This window comes from Haliotis cracherodii, unplaced genomic scaffold (assembly GCF_022045235.1).
Source record: "Haliotis cracherodii isolate W230 unplaced genomic scaffold, xgHalCrac1.p SCAF_4, whole genome shotgun sequence".
Classification (NCBI taxonomy): Eukaryota; Metazoa; Mollusca; class Gastropoda; order Lepetellida; family Haliotidae; genus Haliotis; species Haliotis cracherodii.
The window spans coordinates 25,726,452-25,738,958 of record NW_027266297.1 but is presented as its reverse complement, the minus strand read 5'-3'; the positions used below and the strand labels follow the sequence as shown (position 1 = coordinate 25,738,958).

General features: G+C 43.3%; 1 protein-coding gene across 1 annotated transcript; it reads left to right on the top strand.

Annotated features, from left to right (window-relative positions):
- The first annotated feature begins 2,784 nt into the window (after window positions 1–2,784).
- LOC139480072 (trypsin-3-like) lies at window positions 2,785–10,555 on the top strand. The gene is made up of 6 exons (XM_071263053.1): window positions 2,785–2,929; window positions 4,620–4,797; window positions 5,487–5,620; window positions 6,883–7,038; window positions 7,974–8,143; window positions 10,270–10,555. The coding sequence occupies exons 1-6, from the start codon at window positions 2,863–2,865 to the stop codon at window positions 10,468–10,470; spliced, it is 906 nt and encodes a 301-aa protein (XP_071119154.1). The 5' UTR covers window positions 2,785–2,862; the 3' UTR covers window positions 10,471–10,555.
- The last annotated feature ends 1,952 nt before the right edge of the window (window positions 10,556–12,507 follow it).

Below are 12,507 nucleotides of genomic sequence, written 5' to 3'. Positions count from 1 at the left end.
TACAATGTGTGAAGCCCATTTCTGGTGTCCCCCGCCGTGACATTGCTCACTAAACTCATATTGCGTGCTTTGTTCGTATTATGATAATTTTGTCTCTTCCTACACAGATAATTCAGGCTCCTTTATCTTTTTGGTTCATTATGGGAACAGATTTTCATTTTCATATTTATGTTCATGAAATAATTAATTGCATGATTATTATAAAAAAATAAACGAAAATAAATACCTACATATTGCGTAACAAAGACCATTAGACACATTAGCGATTAGTCATGAGTTCCTAATATCTAGAGAGATGTTGAATGTTAATAAACAACATTTGTATAATTGATGTACATTTCATACACTCATGTATATGTACGTCACAAACACGACTAATTATTTCACAATGTCAGCAATTATGCCAATTATTGAATAAGCATGAGACTACAAAAGATTGATGAAGACCATACTCCCCATTAAATGTCGTGATCTACATAATGACTGGTACAGTTATTTGCGCCACCTGTATTAATGCATATACTGTGTCGACAAAAAAGGTTACAGCTTTCTTTTTATGTTTTATACATCATTCCTCCCAACGCCAGAGTGATGAGTCAATTGCACTGATGCCTTGACGTCAGCTGAAGCTCATGTCCAATGAAACATCGCCCCTTCATCACGTGACGCATAATTTATGTCTACCTTGACAGATACATAGCGGCCATTACTGTATAGTAACGTGTGCTCCATGTTATTTTCATGCCAAACTTGATATATGTCTGTAGCGGTAGGAAAGCAGGAAGGATCGATTCCTGAATGAAACAAATCAAAATTTCAAATCGTATTCAGGAGATCTCCTGCTAATCTAACTGTTAATCACGTGACACAGTTCACACTCCTTACAAAATAGCTTACATTTTGTAGACAAAATATTATTTTGTTAAATTTATAAGAAATTCTGTAGGCTTTCTTGATGTGGCGCTTGATGCACGTTGATGGTCATGACGTACGTGCGCCAAGCTCCACATGAAGTAACCATGCTCTTTACCATTTCATGGAAGCCATTAACGAGTGTACATGTTAGATCTATGCATAAATATTCAGAGTAACTAAACACTCTCTTCAAGACTATATAAAAAGGGGGATGACTTCCACTTTCCAATAGCTAACTTTCCCTGTGTGTTTTCTTCCATCAGCTCGAGCCCTTGGTGTCTACATTTGACCTTTTTTGAGGTGCAATCGAGCATGCTATTTCTTCAAAGATTTCAAAGAGCGTTATACGACTCTTGGTCAAAAGTACTTTGATCAAGGTTACAACATTCAAGGCCTCAGTAATGTGTGATATTCCATCAGCTGCAGTCCTTAGTGTCTACATTTGACAATTTTTAGGTGCAATCGAGTATGCACTTTCTACGAAGATTCCAAAGAGCATCGTACCACTTTTGCTCAAAAGTTACTTGATCAAGGTTACAACATTCAAGGCCTCAGTAATGTGTTATATTCCATCAGCTGCAGCCCATGGTGTCTACATTTGACAATTTTTAAGTGCAATCGAGTATGCACTTTCTACGAAGATTCCAAAGAGCATCGTACCACTTTTGCTCAAAAGTTACTTGATCAAGGTTATACAACATTCAAGGCCTCAGTAAAGCTTTCAAAATGTTTTATGGATGACATGTGGAGGATCTTTCCAAATTTGAAGCGTCAGTGATAAAATGGCGTCCGATGCAATTCCTTAGTTTGACTTGGTCAGTATTTTACAGTGAATTATAAATTCATGCTCATGATACAATCGAAGTAGACTAAGTACAATCGGTTTTGCTTTTAAAAGAGATTTCTTGTGACTAGGGAAAGGGTTATGATGCTTTTAGTTATCAATCGCTTGTTTGTTATAGAACGTACATGGTGACGGGGCCAATAGGACGTATAGAGCCTTGAATGACATTCGTGTACATGTTTCGTCTGTGGTTTAGTTTTTTCTAATTAAGGGGTTACCGAATTTCTTATATACATCACAATAGGTAACTAATGTGACAATATATTATTTCCTGAGTTTTTAATGATTTTAAGTATTGCAGTTGAAAATATTAAAAAGTTAATTTCGTAGCAGTGGCCGGGGTCGACTACATGTATTAGAAATTGTAGGATGCTGTTTCTTGTCCCGCTGGCGACACGGATGCCAACAAACTTTGAAATCACGTCTGTCAGAATATAATAGAGAACCGTTAATTAAGTGAAATGTCAATTTAAGGGTATGTAGGCATAATCAACAACCAACTATTTAGAAAATAGTGGAGTGTCGTCATTCATTTTAAAATCAGTTAGTTATACATGTACCCTTACACCAGTAACATTTCCGAAAGTATAAAATGTCTCTTGCTCAGCATATGTTTCCTGCATATTCCGATACCTTACTGACCTCACGTCTCTCATGTACGTACATCTGATGGAAACCATCTTTAAAATTATCGTTACCTTTCAAACTTGCATTTTGCTTCCATCTTTTGTTTCTGATGTATATTTGTTGATTGGTTTGTCACGTGGCTTGGATATATTATATTTTGTCATGATGTGCTTTGGTGAAATAATCTAGAAGTATCATTATCACCATAATGCTGCTATTATTATTCTAAGTGGACAATTACACTTTTTAGATCTGACACTGAAGTCAAAAGTTATGAGAAAATGCGAACAATAATTGGCGAGTAATTATGTGCTATAATCAAGGCTCAACAAGCCATTTATGAAATTATTTAGAAATATATTAGTATTCAGTCTTTGCTAATGCTTGTCTTCATTGACAATAACGATGTAGTGTAATCTGCATCTCCGATAACTCACAATACACATTTCAGTATTTTGAATTTACGGACTTCAAAAATGGAATTTCGAAATTTCGTGTTGACTGCTGCTGTCTTTCTCACTGCGGTGACGTCATGTATAGCAGGTACGTATACTACTCCACCTTCTATAAGGACCCGTGAAGATCCGGGGTAGAATAGGTCTTCAGCAACCCATGCTTGCCGTAAAAGGCGACTATGCTAGTCGTAAGAGGGTTACGGGATCGGGTGGTCAGGCTCGCTGACTTGGTTGATGCATGTCATCGATCCCAATTGCGTGGATCGAGACCAGAAATGGGCTTCACACATTGTACCCATGTCGGAATCGAACCCGGGTCTTCGGCGTGACGAGCGAACGCTTAAACCACTAGGCTACCCGACCGCACTGTTTGTTGTTAACACAACCAAAAGATATATCACAATTGTACGATGATTAGACCAGCTGTTGAGAAACGCATCCTGTACGAAAGGCATGCCTCAGAGAAGAACTGTAGCCAGCAACAATGGTGAGAACTGATAGGGTTCGCTCCTTGGCCGCAGTGCATGACTTTGTGTCCAGACGATGTGTCACATTGACGAGTACACGTTTTGTTTGTTGTTTAACGCCGCATTCGGCAATATTCCAGCTATATGACGGCGGTCTGTAAATAATCGAGTCTGGACCAGACAATCCAGTGACTGACATCATAAACATCGATCCACGCGTTGGGATCGATGACATGCATCAACCAAGTCAAGAGCCTGAGCACTGTTTGACACCGCTTTGAATAGTATTTTAGTTATATCACTACGTGTCTTGGGGCTGTTGTGGGAGAAAGCCGGAAGTGATGCAAATCTAAGGCTTAACCACTTTGGTGACACCCCCAAACATGGGTATGGTGGTGATAAACCTAGAAACACAATCAGGACGATAGACCATAGTTTTCTTGCACGCCTAGAGAACACACAGCGAATTCATCGATTTGAGTGCCTGAGTGGTTGTAACGCCGCCTTCAACAGCTTGTAAGCTTGAAGAGGTGTGAAAACACGAAGTGATGAATATGTTTGGGCTGGCTCTCGAACACTAGATAGTGACAATGCGACAACGCGACATATTTGGCTTCCGAAAAATGTCGCGAAGTCGCATTGTCGCCCTTTGATAAAAATCTAACATATCATCCAAAGCGCGACAGTGTATGGTGGCCGAGAGGGGACATCGCTTTCTCGCCTTCAATTACGGCCGCGATAAAGCGATAAAGCGTGACGAAAAAGGGATAGCATGGGACGAGAATGCGATGTGTATTTTGCTTTTTCGTCTCGTGTTATCGCTTTCTCGTATCGTTGTATCGCTTTCTCGCTCTATTGCCTCGTTCTGTCGCTTTCTCGTCTCGTGCAATTGCTTTTTCGTCTCGTGCTATCGCTTTCTCGTCTCGTGTTATCGCTTTCTCGTCTCGTGCTATCGCTTTCTCGTCTGGTGTTATCACTTTATCGCTTTCTCGTGGCCGTAATTGAAGGCGAGAAAGCGATGTCACCTTTCGGCCACCATAAAACTGCGACAATTTGGACATGTTTTGCTTGTTTGGGGGACAAACAAACAAGCAAACAAATGTAAAGGCGACAACGCGAGTATGTCTCTTCTAGGATTCCATATATATCACTCCAACTTGATTTAGTGTACAGCGTTATCGCGATGCCCCACTGAGTATAATGAGCGTACGTAGCGCAGTGGTGGTAGTTAAACATAACAGCGTCTAGCTGCCAAAGTGTACACAGTTCATAAGGGAAAAATAAATGATATTTCTTAAACGGTCTCTACAGCCTCGTTACAGCGACGCGTGATTGGCGGCGAGCTGACGTCCAAGGGAGACTACCCTTTCCTTGTGTCCCTGTGGTACATGAAGGAGAATGGCTTCACGAATAACACCAAGATGCACCACGTGTGTGGGGGTGCTCTGATAGCGCCGAGTTGGGTGCTGACTGCCGCGCATTGCTTTGAGTAAGTAGACTTCCATACACATCATATACAATGTACAAGGCAGTGTTTGTGTGTTTGTTTATTGTTTAACGCCGCACTCAGCAATATACCAGCTATATGACTGCGGCCTGTAAATAATCGAGTATGGACCGGGAATCCAGTGACTGACATCGTGAGCATCGATCAAGGTAATTGGGAAACGATGACGTGCATCAACCAAGTCGGCGAGCCTGATCACAGTGTCACACAGTGCTCTGGTGTTGATAGATATTGATGTGACGAAGTTGTGAGTGAGTTGGATTTAACGCCACTTTTAACAGTATTCCAGTTATATCACGGCGTGTCAACTTAATGTGGGAGGAAAGCCCGAAGTGATGCAGGTCTCAGACGTTTACCACTTCGGTGAAAACTACGAGCACGGGTATTGTGCTGACAAATCTAGAAACATTATTGGGGCGAACCGGGATTCGAACCCACAAGCATAGGTTTCTAGCGCGCCCAAGGGGCGCAACTCTGCACAGCGAATCGCGGCGCCTTAGACGACTTGGCCACCCGTGCCCCCTGACGAAGTTGTAGTCTGTAGTGTGACGCTATGGTGGTCTTTATCTCCTAACACAGTGCTCAGGTGTTGGCGTGTATTGATGTGAGGCAGCTGTGAAAATTAGTCTGTAGTGTGACACTATAATGGCTTCAGTTTTCTTCCAACACAGTGCTCGGGTATTGAAGGGTATTGACGTGAAGGAATCGTGGAAGGTAGTTGCCGGGAAATTCAACCAGTTGGCCGATGAAGACTCGGACCAGTTCCGTACCATCACTGAGATCCATACGTACCAGGGCTGGAACAGTGCGTATACGTGAAATAATAACATTGATTACATAATACGTAGACAAGCTGTGAATAGTCACACAATCGTTGTTTAAGAACGATATGTTGCAAATCTCAATCAGTATTCAACGTAAATCTAATGAGTGAGTGAGTGAGTAGTGTTTAACGCCGCTTTTAACAGTATTCCAGTTGTAACACGGCGTGTCAGCTTAATGTGGGAGGAAAGCCCAAAGTAATGCAGGTTTTTACCACTTTACCACTTCGGTGAAACCCTACGAGCACGTGTATGGTGCTGACAAACCTAGAAACATAATAGGGGTGAACCGGGATTCGAACCCACAATCATTCCATTATAAAGGATTATGTATTAATGTATACAACACTTCATTATTAAAACATTTATGGCCATGGGTCAAGGGTGGAGGTATGTTTAATCTTGCCACTTTGAAGCACTACGGTATATGTATACATGTACTATGTGGGTGAAGAAGTCGGGTGGTGGGCTAGCCTAGTGGTTAAAGCGTCGAAGACCATTTCTGGTGTCCCCCGCCGTGATATTGCTGGGACATTGCTAAAACCGGCGTAAACTGATAATCATTCACTGTGGGTGAAGGAAAGGTAAATCCCGAGGGGTGTGAGGATGGTGTGAGGGTGGTTGGAATAGCGCGAGGTCCGAAGGCGCGAAGGCTCGTCCGTTCCTCAGGGTTCACTCTTTCCACCAAAGCCGAGGAGAAGCGTTGTTTGTCTTTGACTTAAATAACTTCGTAACAAGTTTGATTAATGTTTGTTTAATATTACGAGCGTATGTATGGAAGTGCGTTACGACAGCTTAAAGCAACGCCCGTAAAATGTAGCTGGCCAGAAAATACCAGCAAAGTACCTCCCAATAAACCACTTTCCTGAAGCAGTTCGGTGGTGTAATGGTTTAAATGCCTGACTTCACATCGAGATTTTGTTGGTGCGAATCCCGCCATCCATGTGAAAAAACTTCTTTGTTTTTGATGTTAGACTGACTGACTAAGTATGGCTTTACGCCGCTTTTAGCAATATTCCAGCAATATCACGGCGGGGGACACCAGAAATGGGCCTCACACATTGTACCCATGTCGGAAAACGAACCCGGGTCTTCGGCGTGACGAGCGAACGCTTTAACCACTAGGCTACCCGACCGCCCCCTTTGATGTTAGAACCTTGGTCGTTTGATAAACTCCATACTCATCCAAGAAATGGTCACTATCCCTGATATGTTTTTTTATTAATAACTCGTGTTCTTGCTTCAGTTAAAAAACTTCTCGGAGACGCTGCCTTGTTGAAACTGAACGAACCGGTAGATTTATCACGGGAAGATGTTTCTGTCATCAGCCCGGATACTGACCCCTCGTGCGCCGTGGCTGGAGCTGATTGTTATGTCGTGGGGTGGGGACAAATAGCTGAGAGTGAGTATATTGGTGGCATTGGACCGATACCACATGGAACGTGGATAGAGCAGATGGTTATGTTGTGGGGTGGGGTCAAGTGGCTGAGGGTGGCTGGAGCTGATTGTTATGTTGTGGGGTGGGGCTAAGTGGCTGAGGGTGGCTGGAGCTGATTGTTATGTTGTGGGTTGTGGCCAAGTGGCTGAGGGTGGCTGGAGCTGATTGTTATGTTGTGGGGTGGGGCCAAGTGGCTGAGGGTGGCTGGAGCTGATGTGTTATGGAGTGGGGCCAAGTGGCTGAGGGTGGCTGGAGCTGATTGTTATGTTGTGGGGTGGGGCTAAGTGGCTGAGGGTGGCTGGAGCTGATTGTTATGTTGTGGGTTGGGGCTAAGTGGCTGAGGGTGGCTGGAGCTGATTATTATGTTGTGGGTTGTGGCCAAGTGGCTGAGGGTGGCTGGAGCTGATTGTTATGTTGTGGGTTGGGGCTAAGTGGCTGAGGGTGTCTGGATCTGATTGTTATGTTGTGGGTTGGGGCCAAGTGGCTGAGGGTGGCTGGAGCTGATTGTTATGTTGTGGGGTGGGGCCAAGTGGCTGAGGGTTGCTGGAGCTGATGTGTTATGGAGTGGGGCCAAGTGGCTGAGGGTGGCTGGAGCTGATTGTTATGCTGTGGGGTGGGGCCAGGTGGTTGAGGTAGGCTAGAGCTGATATGTTGTGGAGTGGGGCCAAGTGGCTGAGGGTGGCTGGAGCTGATTGTTATGTTGTGGGGTGGGGCCAAGTGGCTGAGGGTGGCTGGAGCTGATATGTTGTGGAGTCGGGCCAAGTGGCTGAAGGTGGCTGGAGATGATTGTTATGTTGTGGGGTGGGGCCAATTGCTCGAGGGTGAGCATATTGATGCCACAGGACCGACAGCACGTGCGTCGTGGCTGCCTTAAACTGACCTTGCTTCCGTGTCTTCAGAACCCTATGGCTACGGCATGTATATCCCGGTGGTGGCGGACATGCCGGTGGTGGACACAGAGACGTGCGTAGAGGCGATGAAGCCAGAAAACGTCGACAACCGCAACGTCACCATCGACGACAGCCTGATATGTGCCGGCCACGTGGAGGGAGACGTAGACGCTTGTTCTGTGAGTATATGAGTATGGTTGGACTTATTTAAGAATTAAAGTTTGCACTACCCCTATGTGTTGTGTATCAAAGTATAGTTTTTCCCTGAACTGTTATAGTTAAAGCGCGAGGACGCTAAACTTTATTACACTGCACATGGGGGTAGAGCAAACTTTATTACACTGCACATGGGGGTAGAGCAAACTTTATTACACTGCACATGGGGTAGAGCAAACTTTATTACACTGCACATGGGGGTAGAGCAAACTTTATTCCACTGCACATGTGGTACAGCAAACTTTATTACACTGCACATGGGGGTAGAGCAAACTTTATTACACTGCACATGGGGGTAGAGCAAACTTTATTACACTGCACATGGGGGTAGAGCAAACTTTATTACACTGCACATGGGGTAGAGCAAACTTTATTACACTGCACATGGGGGTAGAGCAAACTTTATTACACTGCACATGTGGTACAGCAAACTTTATTACACTGTACATGGGGGTAGGGCAAACTTTATTACACTGCACACGGGGGTACAGCAAACTTTATTCCGCTGCACATGGGGTAGAGCAAACTTTATTACACTGCACATGGGGTAGAGCAAACTTTATTACACTGCACATGGGGGTAGAGCAAACTTTATTACACTGCACATAGGGGTAGAGCAAACTTTATTACTTATCTAAGATTCCAAATTGATTTCATTGGAAAAGGGTTTAAATGGCTGTTCCGTAAATTGAAAATCCACAAACAGGGCGAACTGACGGGCAGTTGAAACTGATATGGTTAAAACACCCTACCGTTAAAAGACAAACTATACGTTTTTATTGCTTTTAAATGTGATAAAGCACCACCAAAATGGTCAGATTATGGATTATAATTGTAACATTGTATTATCCGTTCAGTGTGTGATTATCCATGATCTCATGCAATAAGTATGATTTAAATTTTTAAGTTTTTATATTAATGTGCTTCATTTCAGTCACATAACGTGATAATTCCATAAATGCATTGTTGAGCCGAACTAACACATGTAAACATAGCGATGTTCTGTGTCGCTGGTTACAGTGAGTTGATGTGCGTTCTGTCGCCAAAGTTTCAACTTGGTCCGACCACCAATGTTAGCACACTGCAGCAACTGCAAACCATGAAATAGTGGGCTCCGGAGTCGGTTTCAGTAGCGTACATGATCCGTGACGACGTGAATCGCCGGCCTGGGGCGTGATACCGCGTCGACGTTGGACGAACAAGGCAAGATAAATGCGACAGTTGTCGTTTCGCTTGACTGCATCTTCCCGAGGCAAGGGAGTTGACTGACTATAAAAGTCCAGCCCACCCTTATCGAAATAGGCTGGAATTTCCCGGCTCGATCGTAGCGCCACCAGTGGCTAGTAAGAGTTATGACATTGTCCCTTCTATGTCCCTCCTATTGACCAATCCAATCCCACGTCTCATATAATTTACAATTGCTTCAAACAAAATGGCGGCGCCCAGTCAAAACGATCTGGTCGATAATCAAGATCTATCGTGTAATAGAACGGGTCTTACTTCGAGAAATGCATCATTTGATCACCTTGATTACAAGCATGAAAAGACTTGCAAAATATCTGACGACGCCCAGTTGTAGGCACAAATGCTTTGCAAATCCTTCAGTCGAGCGAAATCTCCATGTTGTTTGCGAACATGTTGTCTATTCGCATACCGATATTGACTGGACTATGCATAGACTCGTTAGTCCAGCCAAAATGTAACTCCGGAACTCAGTCAATGTCTGACAATGTCATGAAAAACTCTCGTGTTTGCTTCTACAAACTAAAAACAAATTCCAGAACCACCCAAAACAACAAAATCCTGGTGATTTTGAAAATAAGTTGGGATGAAAAATAATCTTTTCATGACGTTAACTCGAACATTATAACCAAAAGCGAGTTTTGCTCTAATGAAAAACGAGGGCGGTCGGGTAGCCTAGTGGTTAAAGCGTTCGCTCGTCATGCCGAATCCCAACAATGGTATAATGAGTGGAGCCCATTTCTGGTGTCCCCCGCCGTGATATTGCTGAAATATTGCTAAAGGCGACTTAAAACCAAACTCACTCACTCACTCTACTTTGAAACCAAGCACGTGTTGTCTATTTTAGGGCGACTCCGGAGGACCTCTGGTGTGCGTGTGTGATTTCGTCGAGGTCGTCAGTGGTATCGTCTCTCACGGTCACGGCTGCGCCAGGGAAAATCTTTATGGAATCTACACTCGAGTGTCCCTTCTAAAGGACTGGATTGATGACGTCATTAGTGGCAAAGACAATACTGGCCAGCCTCAAACGGAAACGATTCAGTTATAAGACGACACAGTAAACTACGAGCTAATCAGCAATATCCTGACATCTACGTTTATTAACTTATTCTTGATGTATTCCAAATATGTATGAGTAAAGGATCTAGTTCTGAGAAAATAAGTATGCTTTCTGATATCGCTATCTGATACCAAGTTTCATCAACGCGTACATGCTGTATGAACGATTGTGTTTCCATTTTTAACGGTAAAAGAGTAAGAGTGAGTGAGTGAGTGAGTGAGAGTTGGGGTTAACGCCGCTTTTAACAGTATTCCAGTTATATCACGGCGTGTCAGCTTAATGTGGGAGGAAAGCCCGAAGTGATGCAGGTCTCAGACGTTTACCACTTCGGTGAAACCCTCGAGCACGGGTTTGGTGACAAACCTAGAAACATAATAGGGGCGAACCGGTATTCGTACCCACAATCATAGGTTTCTGGCGAGCCCAAGGGACGCAACTCTGCATAGCGAATCGCGGCCCTTTAGACGACTGGGCCACCAGTGCCCCCTAAAAGAGTAAGACAAATTGTGACATTCCTGATGATCGTTTTGAACATAAACATCTAAATATAAGGATATATTACTTTCTTATGATGCCATTATACCCTGCCAGGACAAATAGAAAAGAAATGAAGTTGCAATGAGATGACCTATACAAATTCATCACATATGTTCATAGTGTCAGTCCTTCTGTAACTGAATACCCTATTTAATAATTTATAAGATCTAAAACAAACAGACGAATGTAAAAGTGTGGCTAACTAACGGTGTGTGTTATCAGCTTCTTGCCAACCACACATCCTGTACAACATGCTCGGGTAAAACGGAAGTACAATCAGGTAAAACGAAAGTACCATGGGCTGTTGGGATTACAATCTGTTGTGCAATTAATGTAAACAAATTGTATGCAAGACTGGACAGTTGTCACTGAGGCTGGTCACAGACACTGCTAGCAAGTGAGTTTACTGACAGTGGTTACGTGTTATCACATTATTGTTTTGTACATTCATTATACAATCAAGACGAAGGTTAAATCTGTCCTGTAACGAGTCAGGTGGTTATTATTGATCAGCGTTGCAAGTCGGCAAGCGTCGACCTAGTCTCTCTGAAGGACACTGCTGTTGTTTGATTCAGTACCGTGTGGAATCCACACCGGGGTTACATATTTAACGCAACACCATTCGTGTTACCGAGAACAACTTCTGCATCACATGATATGACTTTCAGGGCTCGCCTCAACATAAATTACTGAAATAACACCGGTGTAGTTGAAATACAGGCAATTATGTTTATGCTCACCGAAGGATCACATTCATAATATACAGTATTTGCGATATGGAAACACACAATACGGAAACACACTCGGCTAAAAATATCCGTGTGTCAGTTTCACATGTCAAACTAATATTTAAGTAATGACTGAGGCTGGAAATAGGCACCTGACGGTGGACCATAGTCTTCCTTCCATCAGCTGTCTGATACTTGATAAATGTTATATGACATGACTACAAAGGAAAAGACAAAATCAGTAACTACATGCACTTGTATAAAAGTGAGAGTGAGCGGACTGTCTCAGTTGTGTAGTGGATAGAGCGTCTGCCAGGAGAACGAAAGGTCGGGGGTTCGATTATTGGCCGAGTCATACGAAAATATGTTAAAGATGTTACTTGTTGTTACCCTGCATGGCGCTTTAGACGTGCACTTCGTTCGAGAAGTACTTTAAACGAGACGATAAACCCCAATTACCTCACCTCATCACTTCAAAGTGAGATGTGTTAACGTCACAGCCATCAAGCTATGTCACAGCAGCCTGTCAATAACCGAGAAATGATGCATCGGTCATTGCATAGTATCAATAACTATCCGTGCCGCCGATACGGTGAGTCAATATTTGCCAGGTTACAAAATGTGACCATCCACTGCTAATGTTAGTCAGCTCTTATGACAAGTATGTTCTGTCCTTGAAGCATGTATGACTAACTGTTTGACAATCAATGAAAGGGTAGCTACAGCTCTATTGTAGTTGATGCTATAGATGTGCGTAGCA

Excerpts from the sequence above, each read along its gene's own strand:
- LOC139480072 (XM_071263053.1), top strand. The coding sequence starts at position 2,863 with ATGGAATTTCGAAATTTCGTGTTGACTGCTGCTGTCTTTCTCACTGCG. Across the intron at positions 2,930-4,619 it reads GGTGACGTCATGTATAGCAG|CCTCGTTACAGCGACGCGTG; the intron begins GTACGTATACTA and ends CGGTCTCTACAG. Across the intron at positions 5,621-6,882 it reads TACGTACCAGGGCTGGAACA|TTAAAAAACTTCTCGGAGAC; the intron begins GTGCGTATACGT and ends TTCTTGCTTCAG.